The sequence below is a fragment of the Melanostigma gelatinosum genome (genome assembly GCF_949748355.1).
Source record: "Melanostigma gelatinosum genome assembly, chromosome: 13".
NCBI lineage: Eukaryota > Metazoa > Chordata > Actinopteri > Perciformes > Zoarcidae > Melanostigma > Melanostigma gelatinosum.
Genome location: NC_136646.1, coordinates 12,856,155 through 12,882,664, shown reverse-complemented (window position 1 = coordinate 12,882,664; position 26,510 = coordinate 12,856,155). Strand labels below are relative to the sequence as shown.

At 43.0% G+C, this 26,510-nt stretch overlaps 1 protein-coding gene across 1 annotated transcript; it reads right to left on the bottom strand.

Annotated features, from left to right (window-relative positions):
- Positions 1 to 324: 324 nt before the first annotated feature.
- On the bottom strand, positions 325 to 24,059 carry mrc2 (mannose receptor, C-type 2). Its single transcript, XM_079281830.1, has 29 exons — positions 23,758 to 24,059; positions 17,904 to 18,302; positions 16,074 to 16,247; positions 15,749 to 15,913; positions 14,972 to 15,085; positions 14,561 to 14,704; positions 14,279 to 14,470; positions 13,137 to 13,291; positions 12,871 to 12,975; positions 10,667 to 10,782; positions 10,416 to 10,564; positions 9,213 to 9,430; positions 8,443 to 8,585; positions 8,268 to 8,364; positions 8,059 to 8,188; positions 7,767 to 7,799; positions 7,471 to 7,637; positions 7,039 to 7,207; positions 6,808 to 6,950; positions 6,479 to 6,584; positions 6,036 to 6,202; positions 5,837 to 5,945; positions 5,496 to 5,734; positions 5,211 to 5,373; positions 4,860 to 5,009; positions 4,498 to 4,611; positions 3,605 to 3,784; positions 2,785 to 2,808; positions 325 to 2,671 (listed from the first exon to the last, which is right to left on the bottom strand). Exons 1-29 carry the CDS (start codon positions 23,882 to 23,884, stop codon positions 2,448 to 2,450), a joined length of 4,416 nt encoding a protein of 1,471 aa, XP_079137956.1. The 5' UTR covers positions 23,885 to 24,059; the 3' UTR covers positions 325 to 2,447.
- Between the last annotated feature and the right edge of the window lie 2,451 nt (positions 24,060 to 26,510).

Genomic DNA, 26,510 nt, shown 5'->3' with positions numbered 1-26,510 from the left:
AAGATGTAGATTGTAGATCAGTAGCGCTAGAAAATAAATGGTGACCTGTGCAGGGAGCGATAAAGGTCAGGTGAATCAAACGGCAACATGAGCAGGAGGCTGTGTCCCATACAGCAGGCAAGGTGTGCCCTCTGGTGGAGAAACGGAAACATTGCAGTCCACGGTGGATTTCCCAGCTCACTATTAAAACTCAAAAATCTTAACACAAAGATTGAAACAAATGGATAGTGTGCAGCTTCTCTCTGTTTGTCGACAGGTAACACATTTGCATGATCATTTGCTCCACGGTTAATGATGATTCATAAATAACTGTGAAAACAGAAGCTTTGAGAACATAGACTTTATTCAATTCATATAAAAGTGACACAAAAACTTTAAAAAACAAACAGGTGCTTCAGCTAATCTTCACGGGGACAAGAGCCGGCCGGCATCGCAGAGATGCTCTCATTGGGGAACCGATGGTCGTTGCATCTTCACCTCAATCAGTTGACATCATACTGTATGTAAAGACAAACCTTTACAGTAAAACCACCAGCAGAGGCCGGGGTAAGCCTGGGACAAACCACTGCACCCTTTACACTCCTCCTTCCCTGCATGTTTCCTCTCTTCCTACAACCCTGACTCTTCCTCACACTCCTCTTTTCGCCCCTTTTCTCCTTCATCTAGTTTTCCTTTTTGTCTGTCTTCTTTCTGACCCTTCATGTCCCTGAGCTCTCCTGCTCTGATTGGTTCCAGACTTGCCACTGAGCTTTTCTTGCCGACTCAACATTCCACAGCTGGAGACTGCACACACTCACACTCACTCACACACTTCTCCTCCTCCCTTCCCCCTCTGTCTTAATCCAACACACGCAGCTTTTTTTTCTTTTTCTTTTACAATAGCTCTGTGAGACACCAAAAGCCTCAGACTTAAATGGCTCCAATGAATTCCTGCAAGCAAAAAGACAGAAATGCACTCAGAGGCAAGTTGAGGGAAAAAGAAAAATGTTTGAGGCAAATGAACTCTAAAGAACGTGGTCATTACCCTGCGCAAATGTGAAATCTTAAAATGACGTAGAAAAAGACTGGAAGGAGGTTTTCTTTTACTAAATAGTGAATTCACTTTTAAAACATTTTTTTGGCTCTCATGTATACAACGGAGTCATTCACTTGAGGGACTTTTCCTTTGTGAGGCAATGAGAAGTTCAAGCGTTGGCGTTTATCCCTTAGAACGTTTCCAAATGTCTTTACCAGTCGTATTTAAGTCAAAACACATAATGAAACCTGCATCATTAAAAAGACAGAGTGAAAAATAGCCAAGTGATAAAACACACAGAGAAGTGAACTGCGCCCGTAAAAATGATGAATTAGACAAATGTCAAATTGCAACTCCATGGTGCATACAAAGAGAATCACTGGCCTTAATAATTGCTGAATCAGCACCAGATGGTACATTAGAAGCCAAAACAAACACAAGTTTGGAATGACTAAAGGCAAGTGGATGACCAAGATTGAATTCGCTCAAGATAATTGAAGAAAGTGCCAAAATGTCCACAGAGCCATGGGAGCTGAAAGTCTGATCATTTCATGACAACCTTCAGTCCTGCAGTACCAAAAGGACAATGTAGTCGACTTAAAGACCAGCTTTCAACACTAAGAACCCTCAGACGGTCACCACTAATAATGGTCCCTGTCACCCTCCACACATTCACATTTGGACTTCTTCCTCCTCTGCTCTTCTGCCAGCTGGTGCTGACGTGTCAGATCAGAGAGGAGGAGAGAGGCGGACCCACAAAAACCACACATGCATCATCAGTAACAGTTTACAGTCTTACCGCTGCACAGACAACGACAAATCAATGGGAAGGACATGAATGCACTAAAACAACAAAAACACACCTCGAGTTCCGGTAAATACTGTCACGGTAGAACAGAAGAAGACTGCGGCTATGTATTTAGAGGACAGAGACAAATGGTTTGAGTTCAGAGTCGATCTGTGGCTGTGATTGTACTTTTTTGCTTTGTAAGTCTTTCAATCAAAATGGGAACAAAAAAAAAGGAAATTTACACCGAGCAAAAATTTACATTGGCTCCAGAGGAGACATTGAGGAGTGATTTCATAAAACCGATTTGTGTTGAACATTTCCAGCTGCTGCAATAAACCTAAACTCCGGGTAGATCCGTTTGTGGGCTTCATGAACGCTTTCAGGGGGAAAAGCTGTACATATGGAAGGACCTGATTTATCTGGAGAGAAATCGGTAGAACTGTTAAGTCTTGGCAGAAGATGATTGAGAAGGCGGGGGTTCAATTTAAAACGAAACAACTGCTGCGCTCTACACAGCCCTTCAGCACTTTAAAAATCTTTTTTTTTTGGTTTCAAAAGAGACAACAACATAAATGCCACAATGTCTGTCTGAATCAGCCTCTCCTGTGCAAAGGGTTGGGTCCGGTTCTGGGTCGGTCTCTGCTACTCTGCCTGCTCGTTCAGCTCCATGTCAGACACCAGGATGTTCTTCTCAACCTGCTCCGCCTGGCTGGAGTTGGTGCGGCTGTAGCGGGCCCCTTCATAGGACCCCCGGGACCCGATCGTTCGCCGACGGTACAAGTAGATCACGCCGACTATCAGCACCACCAGCACCAGGCCCGTCACCATGACAACAATCAGAGTGGACAGGTGGTTGCCACTATCCACTAGGTAGAGGTAGAAGACGGATGTCAGGATTAGTGTAAACAATTAACTTTGTCCACTTTGTCAATTTGGCCATTTGATCCGAGTAACGCCGGCAGAAGATAACTGTGCTTACTTGTTACAGCTGAGGTTTCAGCAGCTGCAGACGAAGGAAAGGACAGTTAGTAAAAATGTATCACTGATCATTGATATCTACTGGGGTATTTCTCAGGCTGCTCCACTGTGTCTGTCACAGCTTCATTGTTCATTTATTTTAATCAATTTAAGGGTTTGCAGTTATGTATAGTGTGTGAATCTCTTTGAATTCATGAGCCAATATTTGATTTATTGATGGGTTTCATGTTAAAGGAAACTGCTACTATCATTAATATCATGAGTCGCATTCCTATTACTGATGCCATTACTGCTTTATTATCATTATTATTAATATTCTATATCCACTGCTGCTGTTATTATTATTAGCGGTTGTAATTTTTCCATCATTATTCTGCTTACTACTCTCATTATATGAATCCTTTATGTCATATGCATTAAATGTGTACGCATGACATCATTTGCACTTCGGCCCATCCTGGGAGAGGGATCCCTCCTCTGTTGCTCTCTCTAAGGTTTCTTCCTTTTTTTCTTCCCGTTAAAGTTTTTTTTGTTTTGTTCTTCCTGTTCCGATGTGAGGGACAGAAGATGTCGTATGTGTACAGATTGTAAAGCCCTCTGAGGCAAATTTGTGATTTGTGTTTTTGGGCTGTACAAAATAAATGGAATTGAATGTAATTGTCTCAGCTCCTGCACATGGATCATGATGATTTCAAGAATTAATGAAACCTTGAAAATGATTTCATTTGCTCTGGTCTCATTGTCTCAAAGTCGACGAACTCAACTAGAGCAGGTTCTGTGAATGACGTCCCCTTGGCTAAAGCGGTCTTGTGTTTGCTTACTGCGAGGCCCTTTGCAGATGACTCCATGTGTGCGATTTCTGCAGGAGCCCGGCTTCCACAGGCCACTGTTGCTCTGGATCCAGAAGCAGGAGTTTGGAGACAGAACAGAGAAGGCGACATCATGCGCCTCCCAGTTGGTGTACGACATCTCTGTGTCCCCGTTCCACACTAGGCCTCTACCTGCAGCAGGAACAGATGCACGCACACACACACACACACACACACACACACACACACACACACACACACACACACACACACACACACACACACACACACACACACACACACACACACACACACACACACACACACACACACACACACACACTCTCTCAGAGGAGCTTTAAACAAACTCAAGCAGAAGTGTTTCTATAGTGTAATGTGAAGGAGAGCTAATTCATCATGTCATGTTCTGGCTGACATCTCTGTTTAGTCATAGTCCAATATTGGATATATAAAATAGATAGTTCTTCCCATTAATTTACCAATCATAATTAAGTACATTTCACTCAAATTACCTAATTAAGATGAATGCTGTTTAAATAAATGAATTGTTCCGGCATAACGCACCTTGCTTTATCACATTTATTTGACACGAGAGAAACAGATTTAATTAGGTTTCCTCTACTTAATTAATTGTTTCATGGTTTCATATGTTATGTTTCAAATCATAATCAGTCACGTAAAACCTTCTTATGTACAATCTAAGAAGGGTAAAACTCATTAAATTAGGAAAGTTATCTGCAAGCAGAGAAAGATAACTGCACTACACGCAGCCTAAAATGAATACACTTGGATTAAAAAAAAAGAAATTTGGAAAGTCTGAAGGTTAATAAGTTTTCTTCTGTAGAAAGAGATGGAACGGACTGTCTGATGCAATGTGCCTGGACCTTTCACGCTGACGCCCAGCCAAGCTCCATGTGCCTGCTCTGCATAGCTCTGGATGTGTTCCCATACAAATCCATTCTCTGTCTCATCCAAGATCGAGAGAAGCTCAGCTCCCACTAGAAGAGACAAAACAAGAAAGAAACACACAGAGATTGAACAAAACGGAAATGGGAGTTGATCATACGTGGAGATTCAACAATGGTGCAGCCAGCTCGATGAACAACACTTCTAAATTTAGACGTATTGATGCATTTTGTCAATTACGCTTGCAGTTGAGAAGGTCAGAAGCATGGCACTTAATTGGCTTTCAATTCAGTATCATGAGCTGTACGGGCAGCGCAGCAGGAGTCAGGAAGAGAGGTACCTTTTTTACAGGATGTACGTGCATCCTGCTGCAGTCTAAGACTTTGCAGGTTGAAGGCGTAACAGTGGTTTCTGAAAGGCACCCATGACCACTCCCCCAGAGAGTGGGGGCACTGGCCGGGGTAGATCCACTCATGAAACACAGGCTCATCTGGCGAGGAGGAAAAAAACTGAGATGAATACATTTAAACTACAGTAAGTGATCAATGAAAACTGCTGGTACGGTGTTTCCATTTTTTACAAGATGTGTGCACACACAACAGCACTGTGTATGGCATTCTGGGGATTTGTTAGGTGCATTTGTGCCACTTCTTAATTGATATTATTGCTGTTACATTACACATACACACACCACTAATTTGACAGATAGCAGCCTCCAGTTTAGCATCACAGGGAGTCATAGTCCACTGCCCAATAGTGGTCATGTGACCGCATCCGGCCATCTGATGGGGCTCCCCATCTTTCCAGTTGGAATACGACACTTCATCTTCACCCATCCAGGTGAAGCTCCGTCCCTGAAAACATTAAAAAAGTAAGTCGCAATTCACTGCAGTTTCTTTCTGCAAGGAAAACACTGTTGCACTTGTGTGACTCTATTCATATTTTAATAACATATCCTGTAAGTTAATAATCTCACTCCATAATTGTAGATACCGATCCAGGCAGGCCGGTGCAGGCTGTTGATCAGAAGTGTGAGGTAAGCCTGTTGGTAGGGATCCTTCACCGTGGCAAGGGTCCCATTCAAAGACTCACAGAGGTGGAGAGCGCCGGTCCAGTCCAGACGCTTCTCCACAACCCTGTAGGTCACGCCACCCAGCTCTACGGGCTTCGGCAGGGAGGCAGGGATAAGAGCCGGGACCGCAGGGAGACCCGAGTCTGAGGCAACGACAAAGTCAAACAACTTTTCACACTTCTGTTTGTGGTGCAAATATCCTGCACTTTTAAAGCAGTCTATTGTTTCATAATTCATTATCACACCTTGGGACCTTTGACAGATGTAGCCGTTGCTTTCCATCTCACAGGCGCGGGAGGCCCACATGCCAGTGTTCTTCTGTGGGTTCCCATGAATCATCACCACACAGTTTCCCTGAGAGGTAACAGTGAAATGGTCAGAGCAGGAACAGATCAAGGACAAAAAACGATGACACGTGTACAGCGAGGTGAGTTTTGTGGGTACCGGGTTCTTGTCGTGGTGTGGTCCGCTGTTGTCCAGTGGCTCTCCGGGAGCCCAGTTGGTGTAGCTGAGCAGGCCAGCCTTGGCCCACTGGAAATGGCCTTTAGAGTCTGAGGTCAGACCCACCCAAAGGTCGGCGCTGGCATTTTGAAGCAGGGTTGTGACAAAGGCTATTAGGAAGAGAATCGATTGCATCAGTGCGCATGTGTGCGGTGAGACTCTTATCAACAGTGATACATATAGGGACAGTTTAATATGAACATGAATATCTAAACCACATACTAATTGTTGATTCTTATGATTTTAACATACTACATCCATGTGATACTGCTCACAATGAGAGATCATACACATTTGCCGTATAAAAGTATTTATACCTGAGGAAGTAGGTAATCTATATTCGTGGAGAGGTAACTTTATGGCCAGCTGTATTCTGCTGTAATTACCTTGCTCCAGATGATTGGACACCACTGCCAGTACTCCCTGTGTTTCACATTTCAGCTTGGCTGCAGACCATGTGACTCGGTATAACTGATCAAAAACTCTGAAACACTACAGAAACAATCAGATGTCATTGCGCACATTAACAAAAAACAAGGCTCAGGTTAGGTTGAGTAAAGACCAAACACAGGTGCATGAAATAAAACATGAACAGGTCCTTCATGTTTACTTGCTATGAGTCACTGCCGGTATGGTATACTTATTTGATGGTTTCTAGATACCCTGCATCCTGTATACAACTTAACATAATAATGGCATCATACTGGTATAATACCTTATGTTGATAGGAAGACCATCCGTCAGGACAGCCTGAAGGTGGGTGGGGGGATGACGGAGTTGGAGGAATGGTGCCTGTGACATTCACTCTTTTACATATGTAGGGCAGGTCAGAGTGGCACTTTTGATCAGCCCACTCCGCTGTTAGGGAGAGAAAAATACAAGCTCATGCATGTGTGTGCTCTATTTGATTTAATCTCACCAGGTCTCATTTTCAGGCTGTTCTCACCTTTGCTGGCGGACAAGTGGACACATCTGCGATCACGGCTGACCGGGTGCGGCCTCCCGAGGGCCCAGGACACATAATTGAGCACAGAGTGGTCTGACCAGTGGAAACGGCCATCTTTTTCATAGGTGTGAAGCCCCAGCCACCAGTTGTCACCCTCCACTTTCACCATCTGAATGTGAGAGATAAACTGTGAGAAGGCATATCGAGGCCTCACAGACCTTGAAACAGGCAGGGCATGACTGTAGAAAAGGCTGGCAGCAGATTAAAAACAATGATTAAACAGATCACACAGGTTGATGCTTGTTCGGTATTTCTAAAGTGCTGCCCTCATACAGCTGGATTGCCTGCAAAACCACCAGTAATTGATTTCCTTTATGCATCATAATCAACTCATACAAACAATGATGAACTTTTTGATAAAGTGTGCAGTGCCTTGATTAAAGTGTTTGCCAGGAAAGCTTCCTCCTCGGCTGAGTGGACCGAGGCCAGCGAGGAGTCAAACCAGGAGCAAATCCTCTGGGCCTGGTCCCAAGTGGTGCGGTGGTCAAAGAATTTATACTCAGCCTCCTGGAAGCCAATCCACTCCGGTGAAGTGGTGCCTGACGGATGAGGGGTGAGGAAAGAAGGAAAGACAGTCATGAGACATAATAGGAAGGTTTTGAAATAAGGCCTCAGGAGATCAGTTCAGTATGCTGAGAGAAGATCAAAGATAAGAAGATGAGACTGACCTGCAGAGACGTCTGGTTCCTTCTCAACACTACCTGAAAGCCCACACACAAGAAGAAGAAGCGTTTTCATGACATACATAATGTGAGCGACCCAAAATGCAATGCGGAAAAAGGGGAAGCAATCTTGACTCAAATCAGAGAGTGACACTGTAGGTGGAAAAGGGGATTTCTAAAGATGAATAGAAAATGTGCAACATGGAATAAAATACAAACATTTTGATTTAAAGATGTCCGGTGCTCATGTACTAATACAGTATGGGACTTTCTAAATGAGCCCACAGTGTTGTTGTACCTCTGGGGATCTTGCAGATCCAGTCTAACTCAGAGTCACAGTGCATGGCCAGCCAGGTCATAGTGCCCAGGTCTGCTGCAGCGCATTGCCTGACGTTGTAGTAGTAGCGGCCGAAGTTCTGGTATGTGAACTGAGACACAAGCAACGAGTAAACCGATTGTGCTGCTCAGGATATCTAGACAGTTAGGTTGCATCTTGTCTTTACTCACAGCCAGTCCATCACTCCACTTCCAGCTGCCATTGTCCATTGGGTTTCTGCGGTTCAGTCCAAGCCAAAACCAGTGCTGCTCGTGGTCTTCTGACTCCCTGTGGGCCACACCATCATCAACACCGTTGATTCAGCATATAACATCACACATCACCTGGTCAGAGGCGCACACTCACCCAAAGGCCTCATGGAGGACCTGCAGAACGAAGTGCTCCTCCTCAGGGCTGCTGATGCTCAGCAGGTTGGCTCCGTGTCTCCGGCAGGACAGGTGAGCCTGCAGCCAGCTCAGCTTCTTCTCCAGCCGGGAGGAATGAAACACCTGCACAAAGAAGAATTTGGTGCTGTCAGCTTATTTTTGTTACAGACTTCACAGATTTAAGGGATCATTTTGGTAATCCTACACTTTATTTTATTTAGGTTACTGTTGTGCATGGCTGTTCAGTTCAAACAGATATCACAACCTGTGCGTTGACTGCTATGTGCTGTATAAGCGTTTAAAAATACATCTTTAGATTTGCTAAATGTTACAAATACAGCATCATACAAGATGTGTTTCAGCATTTCATGAAGATAGAGTTCAGAGTTGCATATGAGGGCTATCTGAAGCTATGTACATGTTCATAATCGAGATGAAATATAATTTTAACTCAAATATTATCATTAGACTGGACACGTACAAAGTAAAGCTACCTTGGTTTTTCACTGTGAAGAAGTTGAACTTTTAAATCGCCTTGAATTCATCAACCTACTTTGTAAAATGTGATCATATCTGCATCTACATATAATTCACTCGGATGCTCATTAAAAATAAGAATAATTGATTGTTCAAATATTAGCCAAGGCACACTTAGTCCCAGACTGAATTAATTAATAATGAAAGGAAATTTAAAGACATTTCCAGCAGAGTAGTGATGGTGTGAAACTGTGAAACATTGCTGAGGTGAACCTTGTAACAGTAGTGCAGGTTGCTGCTGCTCTTCCAGCTGCTAGGACAGGAGCTGCTGAGGCTCGGGGTCGGCTGAGGGACGGGGGGCTCGGGGCTCAGAGACGTGTCCTGGTTCTGACGGCAGATGAATTTCGCCTTCGATGACGCACACTCCCTCACCTCCCACAGACCTGTTGCAAAGCCCATCGCCATGGAGACGCAGCCGCCACGGACGCTGACTGAAATAGTTAAGAGGGTGAAGCGTAGGTGAGTGGAGAGAAAGAGAGGCTACACTGATGAAATAGATAAACGGGAAAAAAAATGCGTGGAAATCGTGATGACACAATTCTTTTAAGGAAATTATGAGTGTCGGATGCTACATTAAACGTTTCTCCAAAAAAATTGCCAACATTTGCTGTAAACCTAATCTAATCTCTGATAAGAATCAATTTTTCTTTTTTTTTTAACTGTGTGTACAGCAGTAGTGGTCTTCTACATGATGATATTGTGTTTTATTGTTATTATAGAGCGATAATCTGTACATATGTCATTGTGATGCTCTCTGAAATTCATTCTCCTCGAATGGCATGATACAATCCAAGCTTTGGAGCTTTAAAGAGAACAAATGCATTGTGGTTAAACTGTCGTCAGTTTTTCTGCCACTACTCCACCTCATAGGTGCAAAATAAATTGTGGATTATAAATGGCATATATACCGTAATAAATGTTCATACTAGAAATGTTGTTATGTGCCAAAAACCTACAGATGGAGTAAAGAATAGACAGAGATCCTTCAACTAGCCACGTCTACTAGAGCAACAAAGTGCAGCTATACTCTGTGCAGAGGTCAGACAGTTCATACCTTTGAATACGAATGACTCTAAAGCCACAGAACTGGCTCACAACTGTTTTTTGAAGCTCCAGGTCTGGTTTAGAAATTTCAATTTATCCAAACTCCATGATAGCAGGAATTTTTCAAGGAGTACTTTCCTGTGTGCTGCCTCATTCAAAGCACTTGGGACCAATCCAGTTTGGGCTCTGGTTTAGAATGGAAAATCTTCAGCCAAAGAAGTTCACTCATCACAGCAGCAGGAACAAAGAAATGAATAGGAAGTGGGCGGGGAAGATATGCAACAACCCCAATCTGGTCATTCTGCATCCTGTAATACATTATCAGATCACATCTGTAAATCACTAACATGCTCATTGACATATGTGGCCTACCTGGCTGGTCGCGATTCCAGTTGGTGTAGGACACTTCATCCCCACTGAGCCAGTGGAAAGAGCCGGGGCTGGGCTGGTCATGGAGCCCGATCCAGAAGGAATCACCAGAGCGACCGAACACCAGGCTGTTGGCAAAGGCCTGCTCGAACCTTTAAAGATGTACAGGGGCTTTTAAAAAGGCTGCACTGACAAAACACTGTGGTGTGTGTGTGTGTGTGCGTGTCACATTATGTGTGTGTTGCTGTTCGCACCTATTGGTAATGGTAACAAGGACAGCTCCATGGTCCTCACAAGACTTTCTGGCTTCATCAAAGGTAAACAGATCTTCTCCCACCCAGTAACAAGCTGGGCTGTGCCACTTCCAACCCTGAGAGGAGAGGAGAGGAGAGGAGAGGAGAGGAGAGGAGAGGAGAGGAGAGGAGAGGAGAGGAGAGGGAAAACAAAATTCAAAAATAAATAAATAAATAAACCATTGAAAGAAAGCAAACATTTCCGAAGGCTGTGCAGAAATTGCTAATTCAACAATTTAAAATCTGGATGTGCACCAACATTGATCATGTTTCAGTAGCTCCCTAGCTATGCCAGCTTCAGGAACTATATGGCCAACAACAAACTGGAACATGAAAGGAAAATAGAGAATCAACATAACACAGAACTTTTATGGGGTAGAGGTGTTGGACCAAAGAATCAAGTAAAATCTCACAGATAGAAAGACAATCAAACAACACCTAAAACATAGAGTATCCTCCACTGCATTGGTTAAAAAAAAAACACATAAATGGTGTCTCTCAGAAAATAATTGAAATGTCGTTTTAACAGTCAAAACAGAAGCACACTTATACCAGCCAACTGTATCCCAAGCCAAGAATAAAAAGAACACGTCCAGACATGCAGGAATGACTTTTCCCTGGCCTCAATCCCTCCTGACAGATCATGTAGGCCTACTAGAGTTGTCGACGTGTACAGATGCAGAGAGCAGCCAACACAAAGAAGCTGAAGGGGAGAGGTTTTGCAAGACAATGATAGTGACAGACAGTCCGTGTAGTTTTGTACAATCATATTTGGCATCGAAACAAATAAACTTGTGTCTGTTTTTAGCTTTTTTTTCTGACAACAGCTGCATGCTGCGGTATAAATTGACGCTGTGAGAGCAATGAAAGGGAACTGAAAGACAACTAAACAAAGCTTTAAAGCTCTGTAAAGCCGAGGAGGGCTGTCGATTCACCATTGAGAGCGACCTTTTTCACAATATCATTGTATACTTTGTTATTATACATAATATTGAGTATAGTCACTTTGAGATACACTTTGAGATTTTTTGTTGTTCTTCCTCGAGAAATTTGATATTGCACAAAAGTCTTTAAACAGTTAAATAACCAAAAAAGAGCACACATTTTCAATTATTGTAGGGCCCCCATGGTGATTGAGGGGCCTAAAGCAGCTGCTCACGCCCCAGGCAGCCTCTGACATTAGACATCAATGTTGTCCCAGCTCTCTGTTTATCAAGCAACTTATGCTGATCATAACATCACTATCTTTGGAAGTACAAAGCAAAAATGCAACACTATCGTGTACTGCGTGGATGCTCCAATGAGTAAGATAAATGACAGCGTTACAGTGATGAGCAATCCATTATATTTTTTGGAGTAATGAGCCCAGCGCTGGATGGGGTATGTAATGTTGCTGAGGCGGTCAGCAGGTTTTCTGTCATCGTTGTTTTACATGTTGTGTAAGACAAACCGCACCGCCTCAGGGCACTGCAGCGTGTCATGCCAAATGACTCTCCGTCGCATTACCACCCATGATGCCTCACTCCCCAGGGAGAGGGGTAAAGATTCATCACACCAAACAAACGGTTCTACAAAGATCTTTGTTGAATGTAGCAGCTGAGAATTAGCACGACTCTTCAATGTAGATGGATTCTCCAGATGTATCTGTTTGCCATGTGGGGTACAAGTAGTCAGGATTGATGGTGCATTTCTGTTGTATGTACCAAATACACTTGTTGAATGGAATTACAAACAATATGTCCCAATTTGAATACCTTAAAAAAATGTGTTTTGTTTTGTTTTGTTGGGTCATGGGAAAGTACATGAACGTGTGCGTCCAGATTTCAGTTTGTCTGAAAGTAGACCGTGTGGAAGGGTGAGCGATAAAGGAGAGTTCTGGGGAAAGGGCTCAAATGTGAAAGAAAGGCTGAAATACTTATATAATAATAAGTATGCCCCAAGCAACACTACGGACTGTCAGCAGCTGGAATAAGAGCACGGAAATGCTACTGAATGGAGTCTTTGTGGAGTAAAACTGCGACATATAGAGACAAAACACAAAAGAATTGTATCTAGTCCAGAACTGGGGAAGAAAAACCCAGTAATCTAAAGCATAAGAAGAATATGTGAAGGAGAAAAATTAGGTATGTACCAACGAATGCAAATTAAAAAGAAAACAGAATTACTTGTTTGCAGTCTTGGTGCTTTGGCTTCCCATCACTCTTTGTTCCCGGTTTCTTACAGATGGAGGCCAGAGTCAGATTACAAGGGCTGTCATCCCAGCGGCCCTCCTGCACATGTAAGCAAGACACAAAGAGAAAGAGAGACCACAGCTGTTAAATATATACAAACGGAGGAGACCCGCTGTCAGTGAGAGTCCATTCGTCCATTTGAGGTGATTAAGGCGCCAGACTTTTTTAAGGTCAGTGTGAGGGTGAAGGAGGTCACTCACAGCTCCCCAGATGGAGACGCAATCTTCTTGGGTGTTGCGGAAGTTGTTGGGTTCAAAGGGGTGCCAGTAGGTGAAGATGACGGGCGTGTGGTCAGTCCATTGGAAGTCCATTTGCATATTAGTGTCATGGAGCCCTATCCATAACTGGTCAATATCTGATAGAGACATTGGGGGAAGAGATATTCAGATCATTTACTTCAGTAAAAGTAGCAACAAAACTGTGTGAAACTACAAGCCCGGCATTGAAGACGTTACTTAAGAAAAAGCACAGAAGTATTAGCATTAACCTTGATGCATTGTGCATGTGTCAGTGGAGCAAAAAGCACAACATTTCACTCTGTGTGCAGTGGATTAGTATAAAGTAGTATAAAGTAGCATACAATCACCACAGGACAAATAACACAGACAATAGGAAGGTTAGGAAGACAATAGAAACAAAGAAGCAGGGTTAGAATAGGATTAGAGTTCCATCGATCACCATAACACTGACAAACCTTTCCATGAGGTTCAATAACTACATTGGAGCAATTCCATGACCTAAAAACCTGATTCCTCGCTTCATGTGCTGTTTTTCAGCTCAGGGAAAGAAGTGAACCGCCTGGTTTCCACTACATGTCAGCTTACTCATGAGATGAGGGCATAAAATATCGGAAAACAGCTGGAAATATTTTACTTCTTTCAAAAGAATGATCTACTTTTTTATGAATAAAATACATACAAATCTGTCAGAAAGCGTTTTTTAATTCTTTTTTTTGCAGGCTGAAAGGCATAGCTGAAACATCGGTGCATTTTGCTTCCATGTGCATAAAATAGAAGCTGAGAACATAATTTAAAGAGCATTCTGATAGATTGTGTGAACCCATTAGACTTTCGTAACATTAGTTACACAAACTCATATTCTTTCTTTCTTCGTTGATGCTTTTTCTTCTTTCAGAAAAATATCAAAGTCCCTCACTCCCCCTGTCTGCAACATAGTTTACCTTTCAATGTTTATTATATTCCTTAAAGTCTACTACTTTTATTGTGGTACAGAAATTTAACTTGTTTTATTTGAGATCATCATATTACATTTCTGGCTCCCAGCAGCAATGCGGTTCAGAGGAAAATGTACTGTTAAATTATTTTAAAATTTGACAAATCACCTTTCTTTAGGTTGCGTATGATGAACTCGAGCTCAGGTAGGGTGTGGACGCTGACCAGGTTGGCCTCCATCCTCTGACAGGTTTTCTGAGCTGTATCCCAGTCAATCTTCTCTGAGGTTAACTTGTAGCAGCCAGCCTGGAAGGCCTGCCAGCCCACATCACACTCATATTTCTCATCATCTGCCCACGAATCTGTGGCAGCACAAAGATAAAGCCCATCAAATTCTAACCTTCGGCACTGCGGCAGAAATGTAACTGCTGTAAAAATGTCTACACACTGACCAGTAGTGAAGGGGTCCAGAGTGGCATTGGGCCTCTTCTTACAAACGTACGGCAGAGCAACTGAACAATCGCGGTTTTGCCAACGACCCGATGACTCGGTTCTTATCACAGCACAGTTCTCCTCCTCGGCATGGTTTGGCTGGTCTGAGGGATGAGAGTAAGAAAAGAAACTCTTCAAAACATCACTATTACCAAGGCACCCTTGTTCAAAGCACTTAACCCCCCAAATACTCCAGCCGTCGACAGCTAAAGACTGAAAATGCCCTGGAAGGCCACCAAGTGTGTATTTGAGCAAACACGCTCAAATTCAGCCTTCTGTGGGGAAAAAATGTTTCAAAAAAAGACCACAGAAATGTCAAGTTAAAAAAAAAAAGAAAGCCGGAAAGCGTTGAGTTGTTTTTACGGTCTGACCTGACTCCCAGTTGAGATATTTGAGTGGTGAGGAGTCGGCCCATTGCCAGCCTCCATTGATGTCCAGGTCATTGAGGCCAATCCACAAAGCAGCACTGTAGCCTGTCAGTAAACCTAAAACAGCAGAAAGAACATCTTTCTCAAATGTTATGAATTAAAACAAAATACCCCACGGTTTCCTCTGTGTCATTTTGTGAAGGAAGACACAATAAAAGAAAACACTCAATAGTGTGCTTCCACTTCGGCCAAACAACCTCTCTGGTTTGTCATGATTTTAACTGTCAACACTGTATTGGGCAGATGACATAATTGTTATATAATAATGGACTGATAATGGCAACAGGGTCACAACATCCCAAAAATCAATTACTCCTGTTGGAAGAGTGAATGTGCAAAGCAAAGAGGAAATGTGATGCTCCACAGCACATTTCATTGCTCGAGATTTCCTATCAATATTTGAGTTTTTTTTCATGTTTTCCACAAGCAAACTTAGAAACAAAGGCTTCATTGACATGTCTGCCTCCTTGTTATATATACAGTATGTATATTTATTATCGTCACTGCCTATTTAATCAATGTGTAATTATATCCCTACAGGAAAAAAAACAAACCAGAAATGATCAGAATTCCATATGATCTTAGACTTTCCGTTAATTTGATGTATTCCAGGATGTATATCAATGATTAATTATCTCACTGTTTGCTCAGCATTGATTCATTTGGGCTTTCTGGCTACTTCTGAGCTTTTATTTGCTGGCATGTGCACATTGACTTTACCATTGATGTATGTCTGCTCATGCAGCTTGGTGATGCTCAGCAAGTCCGCTCCCTGCTGCTGGCAACTGAGCCTGGCCTCGCTCCACGACAGCGTAGCCTGGAAGTTAAACTGGTAACAGCTGTGTGTCAGCGGGTCAGTATCCCAGAATGTCTCACAGCCGCTGCCTGACAAGTGAGGGGAAGGAGATAAGACGTTAGGTAGACCGGGGGAGAGAGCGGGAGGCCATAACAGTAACAGTAACAGTTAACAGGTAGGTGAGAGGAGATTGTGGAGAAGCTCGCTGAGTTTCTGGCTATTTCGCCAGTGCAAAAAGTGATAACTCACTCTTCACAGGACAGAAGCCCCAACGCTCGTCTTTTTCGTAGTCGTAAGTGGTGGCGCACCAGAGGTGACCGTCCTCACGCCCGATACTGGTGCAGTTGTGGAACCACTGGCCGTCATACAGGAAGGGCAGGTAGCAGGGGCGGCCGTGAGAGTTCCCCTGGATCGTGTAGATCTCTGGGGAGCAAAGGGGCGGAGGAGGAATTGAATCCCTGCATGCCGCAGGAGAGTCAGACCATGTTGCGCTGCCTGAAGTTATGGCTGTGAACTGTGCTGAACTGAAATACCTTGTCTGTTTTCCCAGTGACTTGTGTAATCAAACACACGGTGAAAAACAGAGGATGATGTTACAGTCAAAACAGTAAAGTCAAATAGTGGTCAGCAGCAGGAAGAAGAAACAAACTAAAATAAGCAGCTTATCAGGACAACGCTAATATTAAAACTGAATCAACAGATTTCATTTCACAAAAAAATGATTAGATCTGCATATTTATATTCCATCGCAAGATCTTTTTGAACCAGGCTAGCTAGTTTGAATTTATAAACTATATCTGTATCTATGTTTCTACAGCTTAACAAAACACCCTGAGGCTGCTGTTTTGGTCTCTAGATTCCAAAAGTACAGGGTGGTGTGAAGAAAAGAGCAACAGGGAGAGGGGAGAGGCTGGATCCGTAGTGTTACCAGAAGAAGTTAGGCCAATGGAAAGTAGGGCAGACATGTTAAACGAGGGAGGAAAGATTTCTGAAGCTCCCTTTCTGACTTCCCTCTCTGCTCCATTGCTGGCTGGTTGCTACTCCGCTGACTAATGTCAGAGGCATTCCTCTCCAGCAGCCAGTTGACTTCACAAAGAAACTTGTGAAAATCGGCACTTGAAAGTTGAAAATGTCTATGCGCCCAATTCCCTCGCCACAAAAGAGCACAAGAGGCCGAGGAGAGGAAGGATAAGGAAGGAAGTGCAGGGAGATTGTCTGGTCTTACGTTGATGGCAGATCTGGTCTTAATTGCAGTGAAGTAAAGCCTGTTAACTGCCGACTCGTATGACTGGCTGAGCCTCGCCGTAAGGTTTCTCAGTGAACAGCCATGACATTTAACATTGGTAAGAATGGTACTGATAGCGGAAATGAGGCTTAGCTGTGAACCACCATGGTTGGATTTCATCTGGACTGAAAACTATACATAAATACAAATACACTTGAGGTCAAGGACAACTCGGCGTGTTTACTGCAGTTTACAAACACCAGCAATGTTTTCTTTGGCTCTCTGACTGGCAATCTGCCAGTTGTCCTCAAAGATGCCCTAAAAGCAACATGTTGCTATATCCATTTGACCAGATACAGCTGTGGCATTCACAACAGTCAGTCTATCTGCTGCACCGAGGCAGCACAACATACAGTGAAGGAGCAGCTCACTGGGTCACTGTGTCTCTACGGCTGGGACATGAAGGACCTTAGTCAATAGAGAATGATTTGCATATTCCTCAATGGGAGCAATTTGTGATCTCATTTCTTATTTTTTATATTTATATTACATTTATTGTTCCTCTAGTCTTTGGATTAATACATTTGTAATCTCATCCATGTTTTATTTTGATCAAATTTCAATAGAAATGATCACAAACATAACTTTAATTAGCCAAGAAGGTTGTGTAGAGTGTGTGTATCTTTCATCTATTGTATTGTCAATACAATATTCTATGTTGCTCAGGATTTGCGATTTTAAAAAGGAAGGTATTTCTGGATCTGGAATTGTAGTTATCTTATAAAACTTGATTATCAATCTGAAGAATCCTTGCTGTGCAAATCTGATCTTTTTTTAATTACCAGCGTGCTTACCACGATATGTTTTAGAGCACAGGTCCTGCCCACCGCCATGCAGTCTCCATTTGACATTTGAAGAGGCTGAGGAGCTGTTCCAAAACATGGGTGTGGGAATGTAGTTGCTGAGGTTGTCCAACACCTGGCCACAGTTCCAGGTCCAGCGTACTCTGGGAGGCTCGCGGTCACAGGTGTACACGCCCAGAAGAGACTTGTCCCATTTGGAGGTGGCATTCCCAGTGGTCACGCCCAGGCAGAGCGAGGAGCCCAGGTTGAACAGACGACCCCGGGTCACCCACTTCCAGCGCTGGTTGTCTTCCTCACAGGAGGGTGACAAGATGAGGGTGTGACCCTGCACTCCCATGCACCCCCGGAGGCCCTCACTGAAGAACGCAAACTCGTCAGAGTCCAGCGGCTCTGTGCAGAGAGAGGGCAAAACAATGGCATCAGTCGATAATGCTGATTAAAACAGGATTCCGTGTTAGCAGCTAATGTGGCAAGAGAACGGGTCAGCAGCTGGATCAATATCTCCAATAACGGATGCCGTGCTGGGGTAGAGCTAGCTTGAGTTGTGGCCTCTGATTTGCCTGCGTAGTATACTTCAGTGGTAATAATATTAATTATAACCCTTTAATAACCCCAAAAATCCTGCATACACATTATATAAAAGAGCTCTCAGCAGGAAGTAAATGTTATGAAAAGTAGTTGCATGTGTTTTTAATTCAAGTTTAGTGATCACGTTCAAAGTATTTCAACAAGCACCAGGTGTCAGGAATTCACCCCATTCTCAAGGTTTGAGCTGGACTTGCCTCTCATCTTGTTCACTACATTTTGCGATGTCTATTGATGCTGGATCTTACTATGGAGAGAGTAGCAGTAGAAGTCTTTATCATGAGAATCTGTAACTTAATATTTTACTGGTCTGAATTTGATTAAATTGATGAAACAGTGATGATCCCCGGGGGTGAAATGGGTAGCTGTTTTCATACTGCTGTACACGGATGCCTTTATTGGCATTATTTCAGAGTAATTCTCCGGGGAACTATAGCTGCCTGCAAGGTGTTGAACGAGAGAGCTTTGCAGTAAATGTTTGCAAAATACTGAGCGTTACGGAAAAAAACTGTTGAACTTAACACATTCAGAGCGGTGGCAGGATGCCAGCCTCAGTGACTGGAATATCAGGAACAAAACCCAACTCCCTTTTCTCAACAACATATGTGGTTTTCATTTATTCCTTTCACCCCCCTGTTTTTTCTTAACGGATTTAGAGATTGGTAACCTAGAAGCCAGGATTGTGAATATACTGGTCTGTGGTTGAGAGTCTGTGTGAAGTTGGTATAGATAGAAAGACAAGTCAGGAGTGTAGGAGGGATTCTAAATGAAGATCCTGCTAAAATACACATACATCCCTTCTCTCAGACCTAAGATATAGGGGGAGAAAAAGTGTGACCCTCAGCATTCCTACTCGGCGGGTTCTTGAGAGTGGCCAGGAAGTGGGGAAGGTGGGAAAAGATCACTGAGCATTTGCCTGAAAAACACAACTCTCCTATGTGGACACTTCACTCCGCTCAGTCTGCGGCAATCCCCTGTTTCATAAGCTTAAACACTCCAAACCTCCAGTGCTGCTTTTATAGACACAGAGACAACAGTCTCATCAAGAGCCCCATACAACTCCCTGTAATCTGGAGGAGACGACAGACACGCCCTCTTCTTGCACTCAGCCTCTGTGGTTGAGTTTCTCAGAAGTATAGCAGTTCGCTCATTTGGTCCGGAGCAAACACAGAAATGGAGCGCATGTGGCAGAGCGGTTCAGTGTAAGTTTGGATGTGCGATCAGATATAATCAGCATGCTGTTGTTATAAAGCTCTCCCTCTTGCAGTATAGCACCCAGCTGATCGGCTTGTTTACTTCATTGTTTTAATCGTGTTGAGGGACATACAAACGGTATGCATTATGTTATGCATTAAGCCCTCAGGATAGTTCATATAAAGCCTCTGTGACAGGCATGTTCTCAGTTCTCTGCTGTAATTCATCTCTACTCTGTAATTACAGTATGGGTGTCTACTAGGGCTGGGCGATATGGCCTAAAAAAAAAATCTCCGATTTTTTTACAAAAAATCCGATTCACGATTTAAATCGATTTTTTCCCCCACAAATTTTTGCAGATGACAGAAGCTGTTGAAAACAATTTTTTATTTTGTGATGATTTTCCCTCGTAGGTTGATAAAAATAAAGTGCAAACAAAACCTGAACATTGTAGAAAGGTGCCTGTAGTATACAAAAAGTATTTGGTCACTCTTTTGTTTGCCTGAATCATTTAAATATAAAATTAAATTAAACATAACATTAAATGGCATTAAATAGTAGCCTTCCATTGTAAACAACTGTGCAAATGTAACTTTTTACAGTAAGCTTTTCTAACTGAATACACTGATACAAACACAGCATGAAATAAAATGTATGTGACCCTTTAACATTCACATTTTCAAAAGTGCAACATCTGATCTAACATCAACATAACATATTTTGCACAGTAAATAAGTGCATGTAAACAAAATCAAGTGCATTCACAACATAACCAACAGTATTAAACAGTCGTGCATGTTTTTTCTAAATATTGTTTGCCAGGAAGACAGCGTCGCTTGTGCTCCCGCGGTCCTGCTCCCTCCTCAGGGCGCAACGCTTCTCCCACTCAGCGGCATGCCTCTGTTTGAGGCTGTTTGTTCTGTGTCAGATGACACGAACCCGAACCATTTCCAGACCACCGAAGACACATTCTTACCTCTCTTAAGAACGAGAGCTTCACTGCTGGCCGCCATTGTTTTCGTTTGTAAACAATGCGCGCGCACTCAACTACGGGAACCCAACGGGGGGAGGGGTGGGGGCGATTTTCTCGATTTTCAATAAAACACATCGCCTTAAAGCACACATTCGAATTAATCGATTAAATCGATTTATCGCCCAGCCCTAGTGTCTACCACAACAGACAAGATGTTGATCTACTATAATCTTAGCTCTGGATTTAGCTACACCTCTCAATGCAAGTAAAAACCTGACATATACTTGAATAGCCAGAGCTACGCAATGCTGACTCTTTAACGAAACAAGGCACACATGGCAATAAATCAGTCTTATGGCATTTTGTGACAATAGGAATTAAACCTTTAAAAATAGACCACATTGTCTGCTTCAATGGTGCATGTGGGAAGATTTTCACACCAGAACAGGCCCAATAAAAATCAGCCTTGAGTGTTAAGTTCACTTCAGTATGTGAATATGAGCTGAGTATTAATATGTTGACTGCATGAGAAGTTCCTGGCATGACGCTTTTGAACCACTAGACAACCTGAAGCTGCAGCTCCAGACAGCGAGAAGCAAATGCAAGTTCTTTAATTCCAGTCTGGAGGGGACACATACTGGATGTTTGATGTGAGAAAACTCCCGGGCAATCAGAGAGAGTGCAGAATTCCAGATTAACTTTAAGCCATTGAGCTCTGTGAACGCTAAGCCACAACAGCTCTCCTGCTGTGATCTCGTCCTCTTCTTTGGCCTGTCACCCCTTTTTTCAACACTGATGACAGTTTCCTGCTGAAGAGAGAGGCTGGAACTCATGGCCAAGGACACTCGCCAAGAGAAGCAGATATTCCCAGAACCTCCACCTCCTCAATTCTGTTGGAGCAGGTTTTGAGGCCAATACTTGATTGTGGGTGTCGAATCAACAGGAAATCTCAGCTTTATTATGAGTTCAACAAATTTCTCCTTGTCACATTGTTTGGTGGAGTGTCACTCATTGCTGCTGCTGTATAGTTAAAACAAAGTGGCCATTTCTTATTCATTGATTTTATAGACTTATATCTAATCTAGAGAGCTAGACTGCCGTTTGAGGAGACGGCATTGTTCCCGTAACCTCTCCTGATTTTGACAGATGTCTGAGATTTTTTAAAAATGGGCCTTTAACTGACCAGTGTGATGAAATGGCAACCAACAAATAGGCAGGAAATTCCAGCCTGCTGTGTTTGTTTCTTTGGTGTTTTATGGTGGTGCTCTGAAGCAACCCATACTGTGGATGGTTACTCATCCAATGAGTAAGAGGCGAGAGAGAGAGAGGCGCTATCGGGAGAGAGGAGCATATTTGCATCTTGCAACGTCACTCAGAAACAGTAACTGGAACCTCTACGAAAGTGCGTATCAAATTTAGAAACCAAAGTGCAAAAGAAACTTTCCATCTTCCCACACTTAAGCACGGTATAATGGCAATAACGACTTCTCACCGTGGAGGTCGTAAAATCATAGTAAGATAAGAGTTATGTGCAAATGCAGTTAAAGGAGTGCTCTGAACCGTGGCACCAGAGACCACCACAGAGTCCATGCTGTCTCCACAGATAGTGAACGGGAAACTTATTTTGACATGCCACACTAGATGTTCGTCATGCCCAAATGAACTCTGTTGCATTTCAGTTCTGCCAGTCATGAATCAGGGAAAGAATATTCCCTATAAATGATCTAGTATCATCACTGTCACCCCTTTACAGCACACAACTCTCATTACTTATGAAGTTACACACAGCATGGAAGTTCATGACAACATGCTGAGCTGTTCCCGATCACAAATACAAAGATACAACATTTCATGAAACAAATCAACAATGATAATTCCCTCCCCTTAGATCCCTCAGTAGCTCATCCATTTGGTCCAAAAGTGACTGAAGAGGGATTCTTAACTTTGGCAACGTGGGAATTTGATGGCAGGTGGTTGCAAGTCATCTTAAAGTTACAAAACTATAAGCCTCGTCAAAAAGCTCAGGATTATTTAGGAGGTAGCAGTATATTCTGAGGGATAAGAGAGTGAACCTATATTATCTAAATCTGACTTCAAGATCAAACTAAAATAGGTAAATTAATGTAAGAAGAAGCAGTATGATGCCCTGAGACTGGCATGACGAGGTCATGCAATTAAATGAGGTTACTATAAACTCTCTTTTTGGAAGATCAAACTGATTAAATGAAAATGATGAGAAAATGTGTACATTTTCTTAGCTGATTGTGTTAAGATGGCCAGAGATTACAGTCTGGTTTGCCCACAGTGTTCCGTGCTTCCAATTAAATGACTTGATACTGACATATACCGGTATATTCTTTCTCTTTATATCGTTTTCTGTGCCAAATAAATAAATCATGGCCAACCTCTGTTGCAGTCCACCTCATCATCTCATTAATTTACTGTAGAAAGGTCACTGACTGTATACTAGTTACATTGGAAAAATCAGATTTCCAGAACATAATTATGTGATCAAAAACATGAAACAAATACATATACATATACATATACATACATATACATCTAATCTAACCTTTACTGGACTACATTGCTTAGGTGGGTTTGCCCTCCACAGCATCCCATAACATGTTATGATCTGTAGGACCAGACTGAATGTATTAATTCCAGCCTGTAACAGATGTAAAGGTCACATCTGCCCGCAGGGTGCCAAATGAGCGTCAGGTTACGTCAGCCCACAAAAACCACTGGGCACAAAAACAACAAAGCGAAAAGGTACGTTGCTTTGCGGCTGGAAATAAACGTATTATATAAATAGAAATCACAATAGAGACACTAAGCTAGCAGCCCCTTCCTTTCTCCCCCCGCTTTCCTCCACATCTGGTTCCACTCACTGCTCGGACTTTTGGTTCGTGGCATATCGAGGCACCAAATCCAGAATACGCAGGAATGATCTTTCAGTGTCTGCTTTCTAATGCATTTTCTGACTGCGAGCCGCTACTAAGACAAAGGCACGCACAATAGATTAAACGTCGGCTCGGTTTTTTTCCGACTTTTACATCAATGAAATTGAGCGAAAGTTGATGTTTTTCTCACCCGTAACGCTCCTCTTCAGTTCCAGACTGAAGACGAATAAATATAAAGTGCATTTGTAGAATATAAGTTGACGATTCGTCCATGTTCTCCTTGATTCCTTGTTTCGGTGACGACCGTTGCCTTGCATGCTCACAACTAATTTACAACACACGCGCACACACACACACACCCGCGCGCGCGCTGCAAATAAAAAAAACCAAACCGAAAAAAGCGAAGTCGGAGCAGCAACTGCCCCAGTGTTTTACTTTGAGGACGATGGTGCAGAGTTGGTGGCGAGTTTGACCGCTAGAGCTCCGTCTGCCTCTCAGTCAGATGAGAGTGAAATGAATGGAGCAGCGTCAACAACGTGTGTGTTTGCGGTTCCCAACATGAGGTCCGGGGACCTCCAGGCGCCTGTTAGAGGACCCGCAATAGCAACCATGTGGTACATAGAGGGAATGAAAACATATGTGGGCTATGATAATGGAGATGAAATCAAATACAAATTGGGACATTTTAGAAAATACTCATCTTCATCTCCATCATGTATCGTTTCATTTATTCTTTTTACTTTGAGAGTTTTGCCTCTTTTGCTAAAATAAATTCTATAGGATATATATATCCTAATGCAAATCTAAAACAGCACCACAGGAATGCAGTTATTGTTTTCTCATGTTTTTCTTGTGTTGTAAATGGGCTAAAACCACCGTTTGTTGTGCAACCCTGCATGTGTTGCATAATTACAATACATTATCCTGGAATTTTGCTAAAAGGAAACTCAAAAAAAATAGCTTACAGTATAGGCTATACAACAATTTACCTCAGACGCCAGACACTGCTCTGGGCCAATAGGATACATGGTAGTTGGTCATCAATTGAAACCTTTTATTGATATTTATCATTTTCACTGCCAGCTCTGAAAGCTTGTGACGGGGTGCTGGAAGGGACTCCGACTGATTGTTGGACCTCAGATTCACGAGGAGCGCCAGAGGACCATCACTTTACCCTGACAGGGTTAGAGGGATTGTGGAAGTTTGTTATCCAGGTTTTTATTGGATTTAAGAGGACTTACAACTTGTCCTATGGGTAGTCCTGTGGGAGTTACTATGGGAGTGTGGGGCACTGCTGGGGCCGTTGCTAAGAGCCAGCCAGTCCTTCTGTGAAAGTTGTGTCTGTATTGTAATATTTTTTCAGTGGATGTTGGTCTCTTTCATGGTTGTCCCTTGTCATTGATTCTGTGTGCGATTTCCATGGACAGAATCCCAAGCCGCAGCCAGGGGCAGGACCGTGTCCGGTTCGGGGAACAAAGAAGTGCTTCTCTTTGCCGACAATGTGGTTCTATGGGCTTCCACGGGCCAAGAGAGATGAGAGTCAGCACCTCTGAGGCCACGGTTCTCTGCTGAGAAGCGGTGGTTTTGCTCCCTCTGGGTCGGGAGTGAGTTGTGAAGGAGTCTGCAGTATGTCAGTGTCAACAGCTGGATTGGTGTGGCGTCGGCAGTGATGCAGCCATTGGTGAAGAAGGAGCTGAGCCAAAAGTTTAAGCTTTCGATTTACCAGTTGATCAATATTCCAACCCCTCAGCTATGGTACTGAGTTTAGGGTAGTGACTGAAAGAATGAGATTGCAAGTGGATTAAAGGTGTTTCCTCCATAAAATGTCTGGGCTAACCCCTAGAGTTAGGAAAAGGAGTTCAGGTGTCCAGAGGGAGCCTGGAGCCTCTGCTCCTTTGTGTCAAAATTGAGGTGGTTCGGTCAGCTGATCGTGATGCGCCCTGGGCGCCTTCTTTTGGAGGTTGTCAGGTCACGTTCAGCTGTTAGGAGACCCAGAAAATGCTGGAGAGATTACATATCTCATCTGGCCTAGGAATGCCTCAGGATCCCCCCAAAGAGGAGCTGAAAAACGTTGCTGGGTAGAGTTGTCTGGACACAGTATTTTATCCAACATTATAGCGACGGTATGACCCGCCCTACTCTGCCTCTGATTGGCTTACCCTGATATTCTTACCCTAACCCTAACCAATCTCACACCTGATGCTTAAGTCCCTGTGTACACATGAACAGAAATATTTTAAACTGATTTTTTTTGGCCTCTAGTCCACATGGTTATTAAAAAAAAACAAAACACCTTTTACGGTATTGATTTACGAAAATGCTGGTTGCTTTGTATCTGTGTGGACATGTTAAACGGAATGTTTAACGGAACAGACCTAAAGTAAACCCCGTCGTTCCTTCATGACCGCACTCAGAGCACAGCAACACCACTCTGCCGTGTCAACTGTGGCGTCGCGTGTCAGCTGGCCCACAGCACTTTGACCAGATGGTCTTGTGCTTGGTTGATACCATTGCCTTGTTTATCATATCTTTTGCATGAGGAAACTCGTCCCCCACCGTCTCAGATTCTTCCTTTGCAGGATACCGCTCCTGAAAGGCCACTGAGATGTGTGAATATTTCATATAAGACTCCCAATCAATGTTTTAGTGGACTTTCATCACCTTATATTGTAAAGTGACCCTAAGCAGAAACTCCACCTTGTCATCCTTCCATACAAGTCAATTAAAATGTTCGCCATTGAAATAAATACATATAAAGAAATAATTATCTATTGCTCTACTATTGTTTACTATATGTTAAGAGCGTCAAAAGATATTAAGCTCACTATGCTCCGAATCTTCTTCTCTGATATTTAAGGTATCGTTTATTTAGTCTTCATCGCCATCCATTAGCCCGGCCTGCGTTTGGAGTCGCGATCTAGAGTGGATAGTTGTTTTTTTTAA

What these genes read in the sequence shown, in the direction of transcription:
- mrc2 (XM_079281830.1), bottom strand. Translation starts at nt 23,884, where the DNA reads ATGCAAGGCAACGGTCGTCACCGAAACAAGGAATCAAGGAGAACATGG. An exon ending in GTCCAATCATCTGGAGCAAG is followed by an intron (nt 6,203 to 6,478) that starts GTAATTACAGCA and finishes TCTTCCTAATAG; the next exon opens with CCTTTGTCACAACCCTGCTT. An exon ending in GCTGGGCGTCAGCGTGAAAG is followed by an intron (nt 3,785 to 4,497) that starts GTCCAGGCACAT and finishes TTCCTGCTGCAG; the next exon opens with GTAGAGGCCTAGTGTGGAAC.